This window comes from Trachurus trachurus (assembly GCF_905171665.1).
Source record: "Trachurus trachurus genome assembly, chromosome: 9".
Lineage (NCBI taxonomy): Eukaryota > Metazoa > Chordata > Actinopteri > Carangiformes > Carangidae > Trachurus > Trachurus trachurus.
Genome location: NC_139895.1, coordinates 22,766,056 through 22,791,171, shown reverse-complemented (window position 1 = coordinate 22,791,171; position 25,116 = coordinate 22,766,056). Strand labels below are relative to the sequence as shown.

Below are 25,116 nucleotides of genomic sequence, written 5' to 3'. Positions count from 1 at the left end.
TCAAACCTCTCTTCAGTTACCTTTCTCCCCAATGCCTATAAGCCCCTCTGATCCTTTCCAATAATAATGGCATTGCCAGCCAATCTCTCTGAAAATGGGTTCAGCGCATACCTAATCCCATTTAATTACTTAGACACACAGGGCTCAGGACACACTCCTCAGGCAGCGCAGCCCCCCCTCTGTAAGCATGCCCTGTTTGCACCCCATCCACCTCTTCTCATGAATTATGGATCCCTGGCTGCAAGGCGAGGGGTGATCATTCCGCCTGCTCTGTCATAAGGCTCAGGGAGAGCCTTAGCACAGTGTAAATATGGTGCCTGTCTGGGGTTGAGGTGCCCTATTGTGCTTGGTATTAAAAGCTCACCACTCTCCCTCTCAGTCCCTCCACCGCTGCAGTGCTCACAGCAGGGGGGCAGGGGTAATCACACAGGCCTTCCAGCACTCTGCTCAACTGCAGCCGGGCTCACGCTGACCGGCATTATGGCTGACAGTCATCATACCTGAGAGGAGGGGAGAAATGAAAAGGAGATGGAAGCTGAAAACTATGAGAAATGGGCTGAATCAGCTCAGTTTTACTGCTGATTTGTCAGCACAAATGCCAGTTTACACAGTGAGAAAACATCAACAGTTCCAGTGTGATCAGATGTCAAAGTCCCCCCCCGACCCCTTTGCTCTGGGTGATGTAATGGTGATATGACTTGAACAGACAGTCACACTGAATGATAAGGCAGTGGCTATTTACAGTTTTAACAGGGGTGTATGGATGCTATCTGAACCCTCTGAGCTGCTGCTGTTGATTCCACTTGCTGCCACAGCTTTAGCAGCAGAGTAGAGCACTGGAGCTCACTGGATAAATCATGCTGTCCGCTCCTTATGTGCTCTGCTGACAGGATCAGACCTCTCCTTTCCAGCTGCTATCAGATGCCTCAACTGCACACACTTGTGGGCATGATATTCCATTTTCCTGTGTCACTACCTGGCTCGAGACATGATGACATGTTCATAGAGAACAGTCCACAACTACCTTTGCCACGGTTATATACAGTCACAGAAATGGCAAAATAAAGAACAAGATGGCTACCTAAGGACTCTGTAATTGGCAATGTCACAGTTCTCCTCTTGCAACATACGAAAAGAAAAGGAAGATGATGTCTTTGTCAGCTCTGAGATGGTTCGATGCTGTCTGTCAGGGCCCTGAGCACATTTCCCTGAGCTTGATACAGACAGGGCTTGTCTCGCTGCCCTCAGCAGCAGACAGACGTCTCATCTTTATCTCTCCAGATTTCTACCTAATCTGTTTCTCTCCCCTTGGCCTCTCTTCATGAATCTGTCATAAATCATTTTTGGATTCTGGCCCCGTTTGCACAGACGGTTTCATAAAGGGAGAGGAATGGGCATCAGATATCCAGACTAAATAGCGATCAAATTACACGGGATATGAAATGCTGTAGTTTGGAATCCATTATACTACTCAATAAGAGTCTTCCCACTGTAATATGTCAGCTCTGGCCCTGAAGGGACAAAAGCACAGATGGTACTGTATATGTGCAATATGCATATGACTGAACAATCTAATAACTATGGTTGACAGCTGAGTGAACAACATACGAGCCGAGCGCACACAACTTTCTCAAAATACAAGTCTGCCAAGGCATTTGTCTTATACTGTATATACATCAAGATTTGCCTTATTGCAGCTATATCATACAAAGAAGCTCAAAAACACAATAAAATGGTTAGGGACCTTGAAAATGAGTTTGCTGTTGCTTTCAAAACCGCCCACAGCAGGTGCTCTTATCCACAGAGAGGGTTCATCTCATGCTTAGCCTTCTATACTGGTTGCATTGATTCTGCAGGTTAATTGCAATGTTTTTTTGTTTGTTTTTTTTTTGCTTTTTTTTCCTCATTTTGTGGTTCACATGAAAACAACTAATTACACTGAAAAACAAACTAAAGTGATGATCGCACTAAATGGACTGGACCTACTATCTGCCTCCATCTGTTAAAACCACTGTCTTTTTTTTTTTAAAGGGCTCTTCATTTTGACAAGTATCATTGAAAAATTCAGTCACCATGGCAACCACAGACTCATTACATTTAATCCACTAATTGGTAACTGGCTCCACAATTGGCTGTAATTGCTTTGGGGAAACAGTTAACCCCTTGGTTGGTATGCAGAGCAAGGCTACTTCTGCCGGCGTCGGACAAAGGCCAGAAATGAAAGATGGTGCAGTGGAAACCTTGTCCACCAGATTCACCCCCTCTGCCCCATCCCTCTCTCTTTCTCCCTCTCCCTCTCCCTCTCACACACACACACACACACACACACACACACACACACACACACACACACACACACACACACACACACACACACACACACACACACACACACACACACACCTAAAGACAAAAAAAAAATCTGTACACACTGTCCTCATCATCCAACCACTGCTAAATCTCCCAGTGCAATATTAATTAATGGGGATGGTTGCCATGGTGATTGATCACCATATTCTCTGTCAGCAGTATTTAGTCAAATGGGCCCTAACGTTTGTTTGTTAATGGAGCAGTAAACAATACTGCTTGAAGTCTTTTATTACCTCCTCAGCAGCTCTGCTAGCACCTGGGCCATTCAACTGCACACCGTACACCCAACATCAAATGAAACAGAGGATATCTACTCGCTCCGATAAATAGCATTTCTTTTGGCTCTGTTAGTGAAAATGGCAAACACAGACTGACAGCGACCCAACATGGCGATAGATGTTGTGATATATCTGACTATATTAAAGCCATTACAGACTGCAAAAATCCCTGCCACATGTAATGACTTTACATTATCAGGGTGCACTCTGGCCGGTAATATTAGTATTTATTTAGGTGACGTCTAGGTTAGGTTAGGAAATGTAGTCATTAAACTGAGGCACACAAATGACTGTGATGATGAAACATACGGGAAGACCAATGGGAAAAGTGCTCGCACACACACACAGATGCGCTTGTGTGTGTGTGCGTGTCTGTGTCTGAGTCTGTGTGTGTTCACAAGTCGGTGTTAGAGTATGTTTTAGTGTGTGTGTGTGTGTGTGTGTGTGTGTGTGTGTGTGTGTGTGTGTGTGTGTGAGTCAGGGCACTGAACAAACCCAAACCCCTTTGAAGAGTGAAAGGCTCAAAGGATGGAGAGGCAATCCGAGAACTTCACAGGCACAGAGGGGAAATTGCCTTGAACCTTGAGGTGTATGAAAGTGCAATTTGTGTCCCATCTGTTCTGCTTCCCTTCCATTAGGAGGAAGGGTGCTCTAAGGCCACCGAGGAGAAAATGCCCCTGTGAGGGTCTCTGGGTACACAGAGGCTCTCCTAGATTTAATTTGCTAGACTCGTCATTCACTTTTCCTCTGTGTATTATTAGAGCTTTGAATGTTATTACTTCAGTTCTCTTTGTAATCTTTTCTTCCTTTTTCTTTTTTTTTTATATATAAATGAAAGAACAATGTATTTTAGCTTTGAAAAAATTAAAATGTACCCGACAAACTAGTTCTTGGATTCATATTACTATGTGAACCAATAAGCAATTTCAACTGTAATATTTCCACGCCATATTGACCATCTTTCCAGGCAAAATGGGAACATTGGAGAGGAGAGAATGAAAATAAGAGTGAGACAACCCTGCAGCTCTATTGAGAGAGGAGTCTCTCCACCTTCACTGAATCCTGTCGACTGTCATACCACTCTGCAAAGTGGATGGATCGACTTCCTTAACTTTTTGCCCTTTCTTCAGAGGGATTTGCATGACAGAAGCCAGGAGAGAAGTTTGTTGCCCGGGCAACGGATTGCCTCCATTTGCAGTTGGAGCAGAGGTGTTACTAGAGGAGTTGGAAACCATGGCATCAGAGATTAGATGGGCCCAAAGGATACGTGTTTGTCAGAGCTAAGGTAGTAGAGTGCATTACTGGCACCAGAAAGAGCCACTATCATCGATTCAGATTTGAAATATAGCTTTGGAGGGGAGAGTCTTTGAAGTGTCGCTGGTGCATAAGTTCAACTGTTGACCATTTTACCCTGCAGGGATCAGCACAGAGATTTACATGTGAATAGGTAGTACAGTATGGTGACACCTTTTAATTTAAATGGTTCAAACCGGTGAATTTAGTGGATTATCCATGACAAATCTGTGCCAGGGAAGTTTAAAGTTATATCATTAAGTTCCAAGTATGATGGATAACTATTTGTCTTGCAAAATAAATATAAATACAGGACTGATTGTTGTAGGAATTGTATGTATAATGGACAGCTTAAGACCTGGTGTCACTACAAGGTCAGATCTTGCTTTTGAATTCCTGTTGTGAGCCATAAAAGAGCTGTAATGGACTGGAGCTGCCATTATTGTGCCCCTCTAAAATTATACATATTTTTTCTATTTAGTTTGAGTCCATTTCCATGAGCAACTACAGCATGCAGAAGAAGTGGAACTGTATTTATTGAGCAGGTAGCCTACTGTGTGCTTGTAAATAAGGGCAAAAGTCTCAGTTTCTGAGTTTGCCTTTATGTCTAATAGTGACATGTATGTCCATTTTATCTGTGAAAAATTGGAAAGTGCGCCTTTATCTACACCAAGTCCACATTGGTATTATGTCTTTATAAAAAAAAAGACCATACTAGTAAACTCTTCTCTTTTTTTCCATACAATAGTCATGTAAATTAGGTGTGGTCTCTTTAGAGGAACGCATTTAAAAGGAGTAAGGTCATGGGTGTAGACACCTCAACCCCTTCCCTGCTGATATTAGCAAATCCTAATGGCACCTTTCAGTGAAACGCTCGTCTCGACAAATTGATTTCAATGTGTGAAACAGAGAGTTGTCCCCGGAGACAACAGCTCCTAAAACCCTCTTCACACATATATGCTGCTAATTCAGAGGAAAGGACAGAAAATGAATGTGAAATAGAAATGGGGATGCATTGCGAGAGAATATTAACAGTCAAAGGGGTGAGGTGGGTGCGTGCAGTCGGCGATTAGAGCCACAGTTTATGTAGAGGAGAGTGCACACAGTCCCTATTGCCAACTGTGAAACAAATGGCATCTAAATTGAATAATTCAGTCTGGGGGAGAATGATGTGGGATTTGCACACAAAGACTGACTGACAGATATAGTGAGAGGAGAGGCAGCCAACCTTTAGCAGAGCTGGAGAGGAAAAACAGTAAATGGCAAGTTAGATTAATAGATTGGCAAGGTCTCACAGAAGATGGGATAATAATTCACCAAGCAAAAGAAAGGCAGCTTTTTTGAGGTCAGAGTTGAGTGAGAAGGAATGATGAAGATGGAAATATGAATACTGAATAATGCAGTCAAGCTCCTGCCATGAAACAAAAAAGGGATTAAGAGTGGTAGAGAGAGTCAAAGGTCAGAAGTAGTTGTGGAGAAAGATAGAAATGAGTCAGGTGGGTGTAGAAGAAAACTCTGAAGGAACTAAAGCATAGTGGAGACAGAACAGCTGGAGAAAGAGGAGTGCTGGACAGAGGTCAAGGTGTTATTATAATCCACATCCAGCACCGACCATCTACCTCAAGGATTCACCTCTGTCTAAGTGCCATCTAAGCCACGGCTGACGTGCAGACATGAATCTGCAAACGGACATGTAAATGAACACCTGGATTCCTGAGAGCTTCCTTGAATCCAGTTTCTTACGCTGTAATTTTAGCTTAACAAATACAAATCACTCTGAAAGTCAATTATGTCACGGTGAAATGGGAAATGGACTATTTAATTTTTACAAAGCAACCTCTAACTCCGGCTAATTGCATACTTCTTATTTCGGCTGGTTTCTCCTCCCTTGGGAGTTGACTGCATGTTTCTTCCCTGCACCAGCTTTGTGCTCCCAGATTTTCCTCTGATCTCATTCATACTTCGTGCTTTGAGCTAAGATGTCCTGTTGGGATTGTTAAATAGCTTCCAACACAGACTTCTAACCTGCTCTATCATTCCGTGTTACGTACAAACCCTTTATTTTCAACAATGTCCTTTCTTTCACCTTATTTTTGAGAGACGACAGTGTAATCCTTTGCGTCTCTGAAGCAGCACCTCAACACAACTTGTATGAAAAGTGTCACTGTTAGGCTGTTGTTTTAAAATGCATATATTTTGTGATGTTTTCCCCTCCCGTCCACACAGTGTTTTTGAGGAAAACACTGACACATTAGTGGTGAAAGTATTGAATTACTGATCCTAATGTTTTTGCTTACAGCTGTTATTTGGTTAAATTCTGCATTTGAACATATTGTTTCTAACACATGGCCTGGATGGAAATAGTTTTTGTTTGAAATTTTGCAGTCAAATAAGTGTGATTGTGACTAACTGTGACTAACTGTGACTAAGTGATTAAAACTTGTTGGCTTAAATGATTTTGGGATTCGCCAATTTCACTTTTAGTTTATAGGCCCCAGATTTCAAACATGATCAAAGCAACCATCATTTTCATTTTGATTTAAAGTCATTTTGATATATGACTTTAGAATCAACAGCACTAGTGTTGGCTCTGTTTTGGTACTACTTTTTTTCTTTTTAAACAATGACATAGACACCATGTTTGCTCCCTGATGTCCCCCCTGGGTCTTATCAGTTAGGTCAGTGGTGAATGCAATGTGGATAACAGAGTGCAAGCATTGCAGATGTGTCTCTGCTGGCAGTTGCAGAATGTCATGCTTGTTGTTTTCGCGGTGTGTCTTTTCAGGTGCTATTGTATGGTTACAGATCATTCTCATTTAGGGTTATATTTTTGGCAGCACAGAACAACTTCACATTAAGGCCGGACTGTAACTGTGTGTGAACATGCAACTCCTGGTGAATAGGAAGGCCAGTAAACCCAAACGTTATTCATCATATGTGTGTACAGCTTGTTTCCACTGCCCTGAAATGACCGTAAGAAGAATCAGTTTAAAGTTAGACCAACTGATGGTAGGGCGAAGAGTTATAAGCCACTCAACCGAATTAGTAAGTCACCCAGTAACTTTTATTAAGTTTGTTAACAAAACCTGTTGGCCATAGCAAACCAAGCTTAAACCCCAGCAGAGGGTGTGACATTTATGTACTTTTTTTTTATTTGCCAGTGGAAGATTGTTATTATTTCTCCTTGCTCTAAACATGAACTGTCTCCTAGGTCGTTGATAGTTTTTCAAGTGAGAGGACAAAAAAATCCTGTTAAAACACCAAATGCATTTATAAAGGCTAAAAATATCAAGCTAGGAAAGCTCAACATCATCTTGGCCATCATTATCATAATTATTGTCATCATTGTCATTATCATTATGTTTGCGCTTCCTGTGGTTAAAACTCCTCTTTCTAAACTACAAATGTTGTAATCATTTCAGCTTCTCAATTCAGTTGCATGGAGGACGATTTGTGCCGAGTTAAGTAATTGGACCGAGAATCCAATGAGAGTTTCAACGTGGTGATTGCTTCCAGGAGACAGCGGTACCCAAGTGTTGTGGAGAGGCTGTCTCTAATGTGATTAGCTGTCTGTTTCAAATTAAACACAAGCCAATAATGTAACTAGGGACAAAGTATCCCATTGTCCTGAGCATCCCTACAGATATCTTCACTTCTCTTTTTCTTTCTTCAATTTGACAGCTTTTGTTCCGCCTTTCATTTCCAGCCCTCATCCTTTTAAGAGACAGCCAGTAGAGATGAGGTGAATGTGTGTGATTGTGTGCTCTGTGTGTGTGTGTGTTTTGGGGGTGCAAGGGTGGGTGAAAGGAGGGAGCACTCAAATCCCAGTGGCTCTGGGGAGCTGTCAGAACTGATAGTGCTCTATCACTTGTGAGCGGAGGTGCAAAATTGGGCAGAGCTGAGCACTGTGCAGAGCAGAGGATGATGGTCCCTCTGTCCACTGGAGCCAGACTGACTGAGATGGAGAGACATGGAAAGTGTTCAACCAGCTGCCCTGACAACTTGAAATGAACAAGGCTAAGCAATTCAGAATGAAAGACGAGAAATTCAGAATACAGTATCTGTGGGGACGACGAAATCCTCTGATTTTTTTTTTTTTTTGGTCGTCTATTAATGCAAATGCAAATGACTGACTCTGCGGATTTAAGGCTGTGACTTTAAACAGATAAAAAAAGCTACTTTAAAATAGGCCAAACTATGTTTTAGCAACATTTCAAAAAATATCCTTTTGTAGTGTTAGGTTTGCAGATAGTATAAAATAACATAAAGCACTATATGGAAATGGTTTAAGATGAAAATCAAACTGTGAAAAATTGCAATTACATGTGTGGAATTCAACAGAAAAGAAACTATTTCAGCAATTTCCCACAATGATGATGAAAACCAGATCATATAGTTGAGAGCTCCAGGAAAGGTTTGTAACTTGCATCTTGAGATAGGATTACTTTCTGAAACTGAAGACCACTCGATATGGTTGAAAACTCTCAATAAAGGCTCAGAAGTGGACCTTGAGTTGAGGTGGTTTTGTCAAATTATTTTCTGGCAGTTTCAAAGTATTTGTTTTTTTTTTAATGCTCCTGTGGCTCTCTCATCACCACACTGTGGGACAAAGTGTCCTTCAACACCACACTCAAAAATCAAGTAAATCAGTTTGCATTTAATCAGTACACTTATTGTGAACACACTACATACTTGAAATGTGGCTCGTATAGTATGGAAGTGGGACATAGTGAAGGACTTTAATCAACTTCTATTGAAATTACAGTCACATATTCAGAAGATTAAGGTATCTAATTAGAGCAGAGATCGTCACAATCCTTCATCACTGAGCAGAGAAGAATAAGTACAGAGCAGGGGTAGAAATCAGATTTAAAATGGACTTCCTTTGTGTTGTTTAACACACATTGATTATATAGACTGTGTTTTAGCGGTTCTCTCTGTGGCATCTCTTCAAAACAAAGCGGCCCCTCACCTGTCACCGACACCAGTGCGAAGCTGACCCTGCATTGTATGGAGAGAGGGCAGATAGAACATGTGAAGCTCTCAAACAACAGGAAGGATAGCTGTGTTCTTGGCAGACCTGCCTTAGCCAGCTGCTGTTAGGAGAAAAACAACAGCATAAATACACTGTGTGTATGTGTGTGGTCACATGAAGGCGTTTTGATAGACAGCAGCATCAGCTGCTTGTTCTTATTCAGCACTGTAGCTTTTGCAGGATTTCTTTTTATATATATTTTGATATTAAGGTGCAAAATATTTAACACTGATTCATCTTTAGCACATTCGTATTAATAAATAAAAGAATGTGCGTAAGTGTGGCTTTTTAAAATATGCTGCAGGGTGCTGCAACTCTCACAAAGGTGCTGACAAACGCCATGAAAGGTGTGAAAAATGGTTTTATTTTCTTGCAGAGTAGTGACAGCTAGATGTAAGAACTTCTGCTTCAAAGCTTTACAATTACTGAAACATAACATCTTACCGTAGATATAACAAATTCAAATAGTTTGGGTGCCTCCTCTCATGTGTTTTCAGTTTTTTATGAGGAGGAAGGGTTGCCATCAGGTTTAACAGGTGTGACGGTGGCCGTGCTGTGCCTGACCCTCGCTCACTCAAACTACTTAATAGAGACGTGTTAAGACCTGACAATGTGAAGTAAACAATGTTTCATCATCTGCATGTTTGTCAAAAGACATTAAAATTTAAATGTGCAAATGAACATGGTCATTTCTCATTTCTCGTTCAATTTCTGCTTTTCGCACCCCCACGCTACTGCTGTGATTTGATTTAGCTTTTGTTGTTGTTGTTGTTGTTGTTGTTGTTTTTCAATGAACTTTGGGCCTGTGAAAAGCAAATAACAGTCGCTACCCAAAAGCACAGTCATCCCACACAGTCAGGGCGCCACACATAACCTCAACTCAGCCCGCCTGCAAACAGCTTCCTGTGTGTACTCATGTGTGTCTCATGAAGACGTCTCTGACTGGTCGCACACAGGAAACCAGATGCTTTCGAGGGTTGAACCAAAACACTGCTCAAGAAAACAGCCTTCCAAGACATAAACAAGTGACAATCTTTGTGTCAAGTCAAGTCGACTTCACTTAAACTCCACCTTGAATACAAAACAAGGTTACATAGCACAGTCGCTCTCAACCAACTGTTCAGGAACACCTTGTCCTTTTTTAAACATAAACAAGTGACAGCCACTACATTTTTTATTACACCTTGAGAGCAAAACACTGATACACAGAAGTTGACAAAGTTAAATTAAAGAAGAAAAACACACACAAACAAAAGATCGGGCCTGTAAACTAGACTAAATGGGTGAACTCACTTTCATCACAATAGCAAGGCCATAGGGAAAATGCTTCTTTTTTTTTCTTTTTTTTTACTGTTTTATCAACTGAGCACTTGGTCTCTTCAGCAGCTGAGGCCACGGTGGCAAACATGTTGTTCTCCTTCAGTTTCATAGTGCACTTGTGATTGCCAGTAGCCACAGAGGAGACGGGGGGGATGTTGTAAAGATACCAAAGTTCAGGAGTAACACCTCTTCGTCTGGGGTCTGTGTGGCCGCACTGGCCTCTGATCTCTGTCCTGGCTTCCCCTCTTCTCAACAACATTTGGCTGTCAGTGTAAAGCCTCTGGGGAGACATTGATTTGGCAATGGCTGAGACTTAAAATATTGCAAAAGATGCCTGGCTTTGTCGAGCACTTGCAATAGTGGGATTTGATATATGTGGCGTACTCATACAGTGTTATTGTGGCCAGCAGTCTTTGACTTCACACTGAGTAAACCCATGATGGTCTACTGTTGTGCTGACAACAGTCAAAATAGGGATCAGCCGAGGTCTTTTCGTTTAAAATGTTGATATTGTCAACAGGACGGAGAAGTCTTGGTTTTAACTGGTGTCTTGGTTTCTATGATGGTTTTTGCTTCAGGCCTTTTGCTCTTTCACTAAGCTCTTTGCTTTCATGCTGATCTCTTCTCGCTTCTGTCAAAGACATTTAACGCAACACTATGGAGACTCAACCCCGCGTAGTGCTGGTGTCATCCTTGCAACATTATCCTCTCTTATCAAGCCTTTCGTCTACCGCCTTCACTCTGTTTGATACTTCATGCCCTCACTCCCACTCTCAGTCTACTCTTCCTCCCCTGCCACCTCTGGCTGCCCCTGATCTCATCCTCCACCTCTGTGTCCTCTAACCACTTGACACCTTTTCAGATTCATCCCCATCAGTTGGCAGACAGCGCACATTTCACCCGGAGGGCACAATGCAGCGATCCTCACGAATCAATGGCAGATAAATCAATGCTATCTCTTTTTTCCATGCCTCTGCTGCCATCGATTTTTTTTTCTGTTACTTTGCTGTTTGTGGAGACTTAAACTTTGCTCAATTAAACTGAGTCCACTTTCAGAAACAAATTGTAATAGCGTAAGGCTTTCAGCTCAGAGACAGTCACTAATGTTAGATCCGGATGGGGCATACAAGCGCTTTATTTATGTGATACCCCATTCAAACAGAAGCTGCAGTGGTTTTTTACAGAAGCCAAACCTTAAATTGTTGGTATTGTGAACCCTGTCTCAGATGATGCATGCCAAAAGCTTGCCTTGATAGTGAGGTCTTTCATTTTGAACCAGAGCTAATACCTTAAACAGAGACAAAGCAAATATCCTTTGATCATATTTACTAAGAAAGAAGGAGGCCCAATTAGCATGTGAATAACCCTTGCTTTGGTGTTTCAGTTAAACGCTCATAGGTTTCTTGGCAGGGAAATATCTAATATGATTTCATATCCAATCTCCAGGCTATATATGCTGTCATTGGAAATGAATCCTGGGAAATGCACAGACTCAGACATATTATTTTGAAAACTACATTTAATATAGCCCACAGAAAATTATCCACTGTGATATTCGTTAGTCTCCCCTATAAATAATTCATTGTTTTTATGTGCCCTCATGCTGCCTTGGGGATTGGAACAGCTGAGTGTTTTCACAACGTATTTGTGTCCAATCTTCTGCGTATTGGGCGTACTCTAATCAAACCACAGTAAACATGCCTTGAATGTTTGTTGAGTCATCTGCTTATCAGCTAATCAAATGGCTTATTTGCCTGCCTGCCTGCCTCACAGGAGCACAACACAGCTCTGGTTGAGTATTTTTCAATTAATTGTTCATCTGTTTGATTGACTATGCAGCCACACGGTGTAGGTGATATGATTGAACACCACAGGCTTTAATGCATGCTCTATATACATAGGTCCACACTGCAGCAGTGAGGCAGAGATGTGATTGGAGCTAATACATTTAAAGGATTGACTGAACTGAGTGCTCCAATGCTCTGGTAATTTTTATCTCTCTGAGAGCCACTGTTCACTGTTTTACTGTCTGTCATGTAGGTGTAAGACCACATAAAAGCACCTACATGCACATACAGTATGTAACTATTTTTCGGTGAAAGAACTAGCATGAAAGTGCAAGTCATAGAGAGTATTTCAAAGGCAGAAGCCAGGACAGCGACATGGAGCTGCCAGGGATTGGTGAGCAATCAGATAGGGCAGAATTGATGACCTGGCTCAGGATGGATTTCTTGGAGCAGGCTGCCAGACCGAGGTAATACTTTCAGGCTCTTATCAGCACTGGCATAAGCTGAGTGCTGCATCACCCACTTCCCAGCGTCAGCTTATTATGAGAGTCCATGATGTGTGATTGCTTGTACTGCCTTTGTGTGTCCCAGGGTCTCTGTGCACCGGACACAGATGGCAAGACGGAAAAGACAGTACTAAAGGGCCTCTGTCAAAGTAAACCCTCCGCTGCCTCACCGCTGTAATGACATTTTGCAAAAACAGGTGTTTTGCAATGTTTCCTATGACTCATGTAAGCTGGAGGTGTCAGTGAAGGAATTCTGCAAAGTTAAGTAGCCACAGATATGTCATTAGGCCTACTTCTGGAAAGACTGTCTTGCTTAAATACATTTAGGCGATATTACATAGGAGGTAGTCAGTAGACCTAGACAGTGAATGTCCTAAGCATGTTCCAAGTGCTGCTGAACATTGCCTCCATAAAAAATAAACAATAAACCCAGAGTCTCTGAGGATGCTCCTTGATGATCACACAGACTCTTCATATTGTTAGATGATTATTATCTGTATGGAGGATTTGTCCTATAGGGGTTTCAAAAACAATTAAGTTAAATAACATTTTCAAGTTATCAATTCATAAACTGTAGCTTCATTTAGCATACTAATCACATTTCATTTTATTCAGGTTGCATAATAATACTTTATTTCTCCCTGCAGAGCTGCAGCTTGAAATGATTCACTGTGTTGCTCAAGGGCACTCCCCTGCCTGCAGGTTTGAGCCCAGGTCGTCCCATTAGAGGATGGTGTCTTTAACCTTTAACAGGGCTGCTGGGAAAGAAAAAAAGAGAGACGCTGTTAAGGATAAAATAGTGATTAAAGATCTCAATCCGCATCCTGCCACGGCAATTTATATCTGAGTTTTTTTTCTCCTTCCCTTTTCTGCGAATAAACAACGTGGTTTCAGACGCTTGGACGCCGAGCATCTCTATGGTAACAGTCTTCAATTACCGATGATTGGCCAACCCGTGGGAATGTTTCTGTTCCCTCAGTACAGTGATTGGTCGGTGGGCGGTCTGTGCAGCCTGACAGTCTGCAGCGTTCCGGGTTATTGTCAGTCTCGGCAGCTCGGCACAAGGGCAGGACCGCATCCCGGAGCTGCCTGAAGCTGCTAGCTCTTTATTCAGACTTAAGCGTTTCTTATTTGGTTAATATACCAAAGAGAGCATCTCGGTGCTTTGCTTCCGAGGTTACTCCACAGCCTCAGCTGGAAATCTGAGTCTGAATCGGGAGGCAAGACATCTCAGAGAGGCTGCCGACACCACGGAGAAAGTGACGGACGGAGCAAAGCCTGATCACCGGGATTTTTTTTTCTTTTACATCGCATCGCATCAGTTTAGGATATTTCTGGCAGCTGCTCTGGCCCTGCCTTGATTTCTTTCAGGGTACCTTCACACAATATTGTCTAGGTAATATTACTAACGTTTGCATGTTACATTTCACATAAGGTCGTTGATAGTGAGCAGGCGGACCACTTTAAACCCATGCGTAACAGCGGAGGATTTGGGAATACTGCGTAGCAGTTCAATCATCCAGTCTCTCGACCGACAGCTCAGTCATTTGGAAATATCTACAAGCGAAAAGAGGAGCAACCTGGACCTTTTACTTTATTCCGGAGGCTAAACGGTGAAAACCCGAAGCGCACTTTGTGCGCAATCCTGCCGAGGACGCTCCTGAAATTGCCGACCTGCGCTTTTGCCCTCGACAAAAATTGGCAGCCGAGTCGAGAAAAAAGGCAAAGCTTATTAACTTTGCATGCTAGAAGCCAGAGTGTGGAATCTAATTCGCAGGGTTGCCGGTATATTTGCATACCATCGGAAGAGGATAAACTTAATCAGCATTTGACATCGACAAAGCGGCTGCTGGATTTTGGAGAACAGAATGAATCCTTTTTAATTTGGACCACAGAAGTATTGACAGATTGCTCGGTGAATGCTACAATCTGCATGGAGTTCTAGTCTGCACTACGGAGCAATTTATGGTAAATATATTTCACATTTCTGCCTTTCTAAGTCTTGCAGATTTTTGAATGTCTCGGGTCATCATTTCCAACCATTAACGTAGTTGTGTCAGAGCCTCGCTGGAGCCTGTCGGGATGGTAAACAGATCGAGGAACAGCAGAAAATAATGAATGTTTCTAAATGCTCCATTTTCCCAGGATGCAGCTCACATAACGATGCCTCAGATTTAAACCCTTTGTTTCCATGCGTGACCCACAATAGTAAAGGAAGTGTTGTAAAAATCGACTTGTTAGAGAGCCGCTCCCGAATGGCTTTAGGAGCCGCTTTGATGTGTAATATTGGTCTTTTCAAGTATGGGTAGCAATTAAGTGTATTGTCGAGGGTATTGCACCGCAGGCACCACAGGCAGGAGTATGTGGCACTAGAGGAGTTGCGACTCTGAGCAAAAGGTGCGAATTTCTCATCTGCACGCCCCCGTGCGTCACTGCGTGTGGGGAGGGTGACTATAGTGTCTGCTGCAATTAGTGATTTTTCACCCCAGTATGTTAATGATATACAATTTCTTTTTATGGTGTGCCTGCATATTGTTAGCGGCTTTTATCAAGGAACTCATAAAATTCATGGAGATGTGTGCGTAACGCTGTAAAACTTTTCACTTTGTGCTCGGCGACATGGATGATGGTCTGTGCTGCATTGAGGTCTGGAGGCAATTTGTCATTGTCCTGTGAATTCTTCAGCAAATGTGTCCTCTGCAGCCCGAGCCTCAGATGCGAATACATTATCCTGAGAGTGACTGAAGTTATACTCAGTTCGAATCTGAATGGTGGCCGATAAAGTTCAAATAAGTAACCTGTGAACTTTGAACCCTCTGGGATGCTGAGGTTGCTTTGCAGCATTTAACATCGTAGCTCACGCTGCACCTAAAGGAGCCCGCATCCTATGCTGACTGTGCAGTGAAAAAGCTGCACACTGTATGTTTTATCATTAGACTACAAGCATCCTCAAAATTGATCTTCCTCACTAGCTCCAGTCCCTCTCTCTCTCCCCTTCTCTCTCTCCCCAGCAGCCCCACAGACAGGCAGCTCCCTGAATGTAATATGGGCCCCTACAGCAGGGCAGGCGCCCCCACAGTCAGGGCACCTGCCTTCCTGGCTGTATTGAATAAAACATCCAGTGATGTATGAGGCAGGGGCTGCACCCAAGGGGGCAGAACTGCCTCATTTACTTCCTCCACTCTGCGCCTATGACCTGCTGAGCAAATTGTGCTCATATTAGCTCTGCGGCTGCTCCTCACCTAAACAAATAGTCTCCCCAGCATAATGCTTGCCTTAACTCAACATGATGGTTGGACAAGGCATGGGAGAACGAAATGGCAGAAAAGCTTTAATATCTAGGTCACTGAATTACCTTTTGGAGTTTGTAGCTCTTGTTTTGCCTCTTTATTTCCTGGCTTGGTGTTGGATCTTTTGTTTTCCTGTGACATTGGAAGTTTAAGTGTCCTGCTGCAGGCTCAAAAACACACTCACTTTCATTCCTCTCGCTTACACCATGTTTCCTAGCTGTCTAACAAAGACAAGAAGTCATATAAATATTATAAATTATTAGTACTTTGTAGGTTGAAAACAAGTGTTGCATAAATGTTAACCACACAACAGTTTACTCTGCTCCTCCTCACTGACTGATGAAATTAAGAAAACCTAAATTACTGGAGAAAAACCTGATTTGATCATGTAAGGAATGTGGCATTGTATTAACAAAAGTAATATGCTAAGAGAAACCTGGCATTTTATCAATTTGCAACTCAAATTGCATATCATTTTGATTGATTGATAGAGTTTGGGTTCCTTACTGTATTCTTTGCTTATTAAAGTGCCTGCCTGAAATGAATAAGTGAGCTCCACTCATGAATATCGTTAAAGTCACTGAAGTTTAATTTCCTGTGCTGTGTATTAATCTTTTTTAATCCCTGCATGGCTTGATTGTCTCAACACCTACCCAGAGGCAGCAAAACTCATTTTGGCACTTAAGATGACTAAAATAGTAGATGCACACACACACTGACTGAAGATCTACCCACCCCTGATGTGTCTAAGCTGTGCATGTCCATTCTTGTGTGGTCTTTATTGCTTTTTATTCACACAAATGAAATAACATTAAAAAAAAAAACAGATCTACTGTTCACAAGCTTCATTTATAGCGTGAATAATCCTGAAAACATTTTCTTCTCCTGTCAGAGAATAGAAAGGACAACCCTTTCTAGATTAGCCGATATCCTAAAACAGCACGAAGCTTCTTACTTGGAAATATCATCGGACACTTAAAGGAACATGAATGTTTTCTCTCAAAGCCATGTCAGCGGTAGCTCATTAGGTACCTGATCAAAGTGTTTCATATCAGGAAAAGTCTCATACAGCCCTTGTTTTACCACTTTTCATGTGCAGGCAAACAGAAATGACGTGCCCTTTCTTGTACTTTGCAATATTACATGATTTAATATAAACTCCTTTGTCCCTGCAGCGAGATTTGTCTTTCACATCAGTGCCCAGGAAGTGAAGACAGAAAGAAACATAAAACAAAAAGCATTACAAACAAATGATTGTGGAGAAACAAACACACCCTTCAGCCAGTCGGTGTGAATGAAGAGAGGTGAGAGCGATGTTCAGTTTCCAGCGTAGATGATGGTGCTGATGAGATTTGACATTAAATGTGCAAGGATGCTTCTGTTAGTGTATTTGGCATCAGTGCTTGCAGGTATAGCACAACTAATAGCCTACTTCATGCTTCATATTTTTGCCTTGTTGTATACTTGGCTTCTGCACTGGGCTACAACAGACTGCATACTATTTCTATTTTAGCAGCAAATCATTGACCCTCAGTTTGACAAAGTCAGAGTCATAGCTCTCATTTTCTCCCCGGTCTGTTGATCTTTCCAGTGTGTTAGGGTCAAAAACTCAAACACGCGCTCTTTTAAATGGTTGAGGGTCACCCCTGGTAAAACACTGGTTCTCAGGTTTCACTATCTTATTATTATTAGAAAAAAATGTGTTTCCCATGATATTGACCTTGTGCAAATGAACTAAATTATAGCATTTTCATGAATACTGGTTCAACTGTGTGAGATACCACTTGTGCAGTACATTTACTTTGTGTAATTCAAACATCATCTATAATTGGTGGTAATTGCAAATTGAAATACAGAACAGGCCTTTTCTGTTCTATAAACAGGAGATAAATCATTTTCTTTTTTGATGTGAAGTGGCTCCACAAAAATGGACCACAGGCGTGTGATTACATACATGCACTGCTGCAGTGTTTCTGATAAGTGGGGTATGATTTTAAGAGTGCGTGGTTCTCTGGTCTACAGATGAGTTCCTGTCATTTTGGCTGCTTTAAAAGGTTTACCTGACCACTGCTCTGCTCATGTGATCTGATCCACTGCAGTGGCAGACAACAGCAGCTCTTCATCAGTGTTATCTGCCGCTGCTTAAGTGCTTGACGGACAGCCATGATCCTCTGACCTCCTCCCTCACTTCCTCTCTCACCCCCCGTGAGGTTGAATGGAAGTCACGTCTCACTCGGCCTTGAGGTTAATGTATAGCCTTTAATTTGGAAAGGTTAGGGTTTGTCTCTACATGCTCTTGTGCATGTGAAATATAGTCAACAGGAATCGTGGAGTTTATATGTGGTTAATGAGTATAGTGTGCTGTGGAGTGCTGTGCAGTTTATAGTTAGCTCCATAGCCCAGCCAGAAAAGTGAGGGGAGGCATGCTCTCTCCAAAGTGTTCTTGGGGGAAGAAAGAGAATAAAGCAAATCTGACAAGCTCTCCAACAGCGAATTTGCTCTCCTTAAAAACAATGCCGCTCTTGCCTTCCTCATGGTCACATTGATTTGTTCTGGGTGACAGTGCAGGCTGCTGTGAAATCACCCCAGCGCCATTGATCTCAAGGAGAGGAGGAGGAGAGGGAATGAGAGCCTGGCGACAGTGAGCAACATGGGAAAATCCTCAGCGTGCCCTCTTCAACCTTAACCAGTAATAAAATGAAGGCCTTGGTTACTATCAGATCAGCCCCTGCTGTACTTCTTCAGCCACCGGATCGCAGTCTAGTCGGCGCTTTGATTTGTTTTGGAGGCCCGTACATGCTGTTTGATTTGCTATTGTGCCTCACCATGTTTCACATTATCAGCTGAACTCTTTATTGCCACTGTTTTCCATGCCAGAAGCAAGGCTGTTTTTATCTCATGCAGGCCTCTGATTAATCTCTCCCTCTATGCTGGTGTACTTTAATCTTGAATGGGAGATATCTGATTCTCCTCGGCTATTGAGGAAGATCAAACTTTAATGGAACAAGGAACTGCACATCATCCTAATCTCCATCTCCCTGCATTTTGGTTGACTGCTCTCCCTTGGGCTTTGTAGCTTTCTGCAGAAGCAGGAAATACATCAGACAGATAAGATGTTTTCTCTTCATGCTTTGGTAATTTATTCCCTGTTGACAATGGCCACCACTTTACATGTCTGCTGTTTGATTACCTGGTTAAAGGAACAGCAGGTAAAAGCAAGGGAATTGATTGACACTTTACAAATGGCTATCCTGTATGACCTAAACGTGTGAAAGTTTTCTAGCGGCTTTAATTGGGATTTCTTCACAGTTCAGTCCTTCCACAGGAAAACGTTCTTTAGACCTCTCTCTTTTTATTGACGAGCGAGAGATGGAGCCATGGGTGACCTACGTCATCCGTCTATAATAGCCCGAGGAGAGATACGTTAGCTGCATGGATGTATCAAGGTTCAATGCGTTTGATTACACTACAGTCGATCCAGGAATTAGCTATTGACCGCTATTTTCTCCATTCAGTTCCTCCGTATCGCTGAATAACGGTGCACATTATGCTGACCAGCATCCGGACTGTGACTGTCTCAATGCATATTGTTGCAAATGGATAACACTTATGGGGTGTCACACCTCCCACAGACGGTTTGTGTCTCTGACAAAAAGAGGCTATTACCCAATTCTAAGGCAGTTGCTCTAAGGTAATGAAATTTCCACTGACTGGAGAAAACAATGTTGTCTGGTCTGGATTGTAATTGCAGGAGCCACCTCACCATTTTCCTGAGTTCAGCGTGAATGCAACGCGATTTAATAAAACTCTGGAGATTTTTATCATTTATTGCCAGGAATGGCAGCCGCATCTGGGGGAGTAAGCTGAGGCTTGCACAGATAAAACTCATTCAATTTACTTGTTGAATTTTAACCACGCTGGAGACCATTTACAAGAGAGCCGGCATATGACCCATAGGGAAACGTTTATGTGTTTGTGTATAGGGCTGGTGCAGGTCAGCTATATTGTTAATATAAAGCCACCATTTCCTTAATCTAAATGGAGGGGTAGCCTGGAATTTCCGTCATTTTCTCCCATGTTATTATTTGTGTCAAAAAAAAAAGGTTGAAAATCTGTGGGATATTAGACCCTGAGGCCAAATAGCCTCTGTGCGCCTGCCTCCACTCACATACAAAACATAGGAATACTGACATGAGGACATGTATGGACACACACACACACACACACACACACACACACACACACACACACACACACACACACACACACACACACACACACACACACACACACACACACACACACACACACACACACACACTCCTAGCCCTGTTTTATTACCTCCTGCCTGCTGCTGGAATTGCTTTCCTCCCTCGAGTGAGCCAGGCAAAGCCGGCTTTATTGTGTTAACCTATTTGTGTGTCAAGAGCGATTGCAGCGTTCTTTATCTCTGTTTGTATTCGGACGGGGAGATGGCAGAGAGAGAGAGAGAGAGAGAGAGCGAGGAAGAGGGGAGAGAGAGTGGCGGAGGAAGGGGAGGAGGGGAGGGTGGTTTGCACAGGAGCCAGGCAAGCCACCGGAGTTAGACGGATGGCCGGTCACCTCGCTCCACTCTGGAGGATAATGACTGGTTGCTTAGCAATAACCCGCCCCCACCCACTTCCAGACTTGCATCCAGAGTAATCACTTTTTTCCTCTAAAAGATTTCATATGTAATTATAAGCCCACTGCCGGCCTTTGAAATTTGCCTAATGGGTCTTTTCATTTATTTAGCGGAGTGGGTTGAGGGTGCGAGCTGGAATTTGAGATTTTGTTGTGTGGGTGCTTCCAGGCTTCTGGCTTCTGGCTACAGGACTGTGCATATGTATGTGTGTGTGTGTGTGTGTGTGTGTGTGTATTTGTCAGCATGTGTTAATGTCAGCTTTGTGTTGAGCAGTTGGTGGAGTTTGACCAGGATTACGACCAGGCCAAAGCTATATTTCCTTCTAGATAGCTGCTGCTGTACAACCTTTGACCTGCGTAATGCCGCAGTGGCGACACTGTATACTCGAATAGATGCCGCCACAGGAGCACGCACATCCTCATATTCATGTTATGTCGAGCGACTAGAGGATATGAGTGCTTGTTTTTGTGAGCTCTTAGTTTTATTAACATTTTTATTGAGTTGAACAAATTGCTGACCTTTTTGTGGCGTAATGAATAGCCCGGCCTGCTTAGCAAAAATGAGACTTTTGGCAGAAGTGACTGGCATCAATCCAAGCTGTTTAACTCATGATTTGTAGTGTGTTTATTCAGTAGGTGAAAACATTTAATATTGCTGAGTGTTTTCAGCATTTCAGTCCTTTTCTTTTAAAATTTCAGTTCCCGCAGTCAGGACGTTAATCTATATGCTGTCTTTAATTGGAGCTGCTCTCCTGCAGGTCTCCATAATTTTAGGCGCTGTGTTTTTAAGTGGCAGGATAAAGGTATGATATCAGAACATGACCCCAATTTAAACTGCCTTTCATCACCAGCAGTCACTGATGTTGGCACAAAGTCCAGAGTGGTTTTAATGCTCAGCCAATTATACTCTCTGCGTTTGAAAATAGATTTTTTTTCTCCTCTCCACTCTCTTATGATGAAGTAAAAAATTAAGTTGAAATTCCCTGTGAAGTTTGTATTAAACTTTTACTTGTTTTGATGATAAAAAAGTCACAGCTGCTCAAACAGACTTCATGGATCAAATAAAATGTTTTGACTTATGCCAGCGTAGCCAGTTGGTGTTGCATTAGATTGTTCATCTTCAGATAGACAAATTACAATTTACAAAAAAAAAATCAGTTTAGTTATTGGAGTTTCTTTAAATAATGTCAGCCGTGTCTGATATTTACCCATCTGTGCTGTCTCTCCATATCCTGCTCAGTGCCATCTTTCCTTATCCAGGCTCATGCACCATTGCTAAAAGTGACAGCTTTGCACATCCTGGGAACTTCATACAGATAAACTAAATATACAGCACTATCTCCCACCCCCATCTCCATGGCATGCTTCTGTGGCTGCGTCTATAGGAACAGCTGTCCAGCTGTCACCGCAGCCAGCCAGTCAGCCGCTCTCCAAGGCAACATCTGTAGAGACTGAATGCACAAGGGCAGCCTGCCATTCTCTGCTCGTCCCCAAAGACCGTGGAAGTGTGTCAGGCCTTTTGGCTGCACATTATCACTGACCACATCAACCGTATCGCTGGGTTTTGATTGAACGTTATCTGCTCTTGTGCCGCTTAAATAAGCTCTGCCAGGCATCAGACTGTTATTTTTTTGTCACTAACTTACAGGGATCTGTTACTGAAGCGATTTGTATTATCACAGTTCTCAAAACAAAACGTGCGACTGTACAGCCCCAAAAGAAGAAGAAGGGAAAAAAAACACGCACACACCACATTATCGTATCCATTAATAGCCATCTGCCTCTGCATGGATATGTGTGTGTGTGTGTCTGTGTGTGTGTGTCTGTGTGTGTGTAAACAAAATCCCAGCGAGCAAGGTGCAATGGCCTGGAACTGACGAGAACCCACTGGGAGAGTCTCTCCTTGATGTAGCGCCCCCCCATCCCTACTCCCCCTCCCCACCATCTTTTCCTCCTGGCAGCGGAGCGACAGCAAGGTGGGTGGGATGCGGGAGGTGTGTGTGTGTGGGGTGGTGGTGGTGGTGGTGGGGGTGGGTGGGTGCAGAGAGCCATGTGAGTGGGGAGATGAGCGGAGCTGCGGTCCCCTCTGTCAGCCACAAACTAGGATCAGGGAGCTCGCATGGGACTCTCTCCTGGGATGAGCAAAGGAACGAGGGGAGAAAGCAGCTGTTCAGAGTTTTTCTCGTACTTTTTCAGTGGCTCACTTGTGTTTTTTTTTTACCCCCTCTGTCATCTTCTCTCAGGCTGTCATTAGCTTCTGTCATGCTTTTATTTTTTTTTACTGGGTTTGTCTTTAAAGGAAGAAACGCTTTGTTCAACGTTGCTGTAGACATGGATGAGATGAAAATTTGCACTTTGAAAGTGTTATAATCATTCCTGTGCCTCTCCTTGAATGTTTTCAGGAACCATTAAAGGACTTGATTCCTTCATCAGTCCTCTTGATAACTGAGGGGCCTCTCAGGCATACTGTGCGTCTCCCCACAGACAGCTGCAGACTCATACAGGCTCTGGGCGAAGTTTGATGGATCCTGTTTACTGGAGCTGAGAGAATGCCTGGGTGTCTCAAATTAAGTGTCACTTAAAGCTTGTCTTTTAGTCAGCTTTCCATTTTGTTCTCCCATCTCTAGTGACAGCACTGTGCTGCCAATTGTAACAGGGTTTGAGAGGAAGACATTTGGTGATTACACATTCTGTCATGATTGAGGGGTGAAGCCAGCAACTCGAGGCAAAACCAAATTCCATATGGCTGCAGTGAAATCTCTCCACCCATAGTGAGTTACACTCAAACAGCCCCTGTCCTGATGACAGGGAAATCGCCTGCTCATGACTTATCGTTTTATCATTCAAATTTGCCCCATTGATGCTTGCTGCTGTGATTGACAGTTGGGCTTGAAAGCCACAGCTATCTCAATTGAGCTGCGGCAGCCAGTTGGTAACCGTGACAATGGTCTCTCCTCTTTGCCTTGTTTTCACACTTTTTCTGCTGTCACAGAAACCTCACTGATTGCTTCTCTGCCAAGACAGCATCCTATTAATCTTTTAAATAAGGGCCGCAGCCCAGCAGTATTGTTTGCAGAAAACCGAGAGGACCTTGTGAGACCACACTGAAAAGGAAAAGGAGGCAGCCAGGTCCGAATCTGTCTCATTATGGTGAGAAGGGCAAGCCTCCGTAAAAACCAACAATATTAGAAATCTCCTGTGCTCTAGCTGCTGTGGCAGTAGACGGAGCTGAGGTCTGAATATAACCAGCGCTTTCTGGCCCCACCTGATAACTCTGGGGGCTTTCTTGTCTTCCGTCACTCTCAGCTTTGCTCTCCAGGTGCGTTCTGTGCTTTCATCTGCATCGCGGCACTCTGAATAAAAGCCTCTGTGTTTATGGCCATTTTCTTTTTCTGTGCACTTATTGATCTCTTTCAGCATGGTTGGAATTGGCTTTATTTTTTTCAATTTCTGGGCTCAAACAACGTAACAGCGGCATATTCTGAAATGGCAAACCATTGATGTCTTGTGATGTGACCTAGGAAAGGAAAGAATAACAGCTCAACCCTTTGTCCCTCTGTACTTAGCTGACAATTTGTTTGAATGAGGCACAAACATGAATGAATTCACAGTATCCTTGCACAAATGGGTTTTTTTTTTACAACCCAGAAAACCCTGGTCTTGAAAAGGCTTTCTGCACTCTGATTTGATGGACTACGCTTTTGCGTTTAATTAGGTGTGATTTTGAACATTTCCCAAGTGGCAGGAAGTCTTTTTTGAGTCTCTGTCTACCTTCTTGTCAAGTGGTTGTTAATGGAGAATGGCTGCAATGCTCTTGACACCTTCTGCTTTGTAATGAGTGCCTTCATGTGCAGAATAGCCCCATAAACCAAACCTCTCAAGGTTGGTGAACATGTGGCGGCATTATTTGGCTTCTCAGTAGGAAGGATATGCCATATGAAGTTAAGAAAAGTTAGAAGTTATGGGATCATTGCGTACTTTCCTCAAGCCTTTGTGTCCTGTCTGGCCATGGAAACTCAGCGAGGCAGGGAAACATAGATGACTAATTGACTCCCAGGTCAGAGCCACATGATAGCAAGACTGCTGGTCAATGGAAATGGATATACTTTCCTCTAAAGGCAGCTATGACTGCTTTGTGATCATCGGAGCACACACCCATGCACGCAGACATGCATGAGCTTGTGTGCATGCAGCTATATGTAGCTGATCATCCTCTGTGGCTCACAGTCGCTCCTCCACTTTGAAAGACACAGGGAGTCAGTCCATTAATAACAACTTCAACAACAATATAACACCACTATTTATATAGGCTTTAGTCTGGCACTTCTCTGTAATCTCGCACGATGCTGCCGGGTGAATATTGAGAGTTTGAACAATAATATCAAGCAAACATTGACGTGAACAAATGTTCAGGCAAAACATTTGTTTTTTAATTACGTGCTCTAATAACTAGAGAGAATAACGGCCTACTTTTGTAATATTTGACACCAGTTTTAAGCGTATCCACTTCAATGTTTTTATAAAGAAAAATGTCCTCAGGGCACACACAGTAGTAAAAGTTTTCTCTCCTGTATA

General features: G+C 42.8%; 1 protein-coding gene across 1 annotated transcript in view; it reads left to right on the top strand.

The window, feature by feature from the left end:
• Positions 1–12,458: 12,458 nt before the first annotated feature.
• The window catches only part of fam222aa (family with sequence similarity 222 member Aa), a gene marked incomplete at both ends in the record, with an annotated part of 45,461 nt that continues 32,803 nt past the window's right edge, over positions 12,459–25,116 (top strand). The window contains 1 exon segment of the mRNA XM_083979591.1: positions 12,459–12,550. Within this exon segment, the coding sequence (XP_083835717.1) occupies positions 12,459–12,550 (92 nt within the window).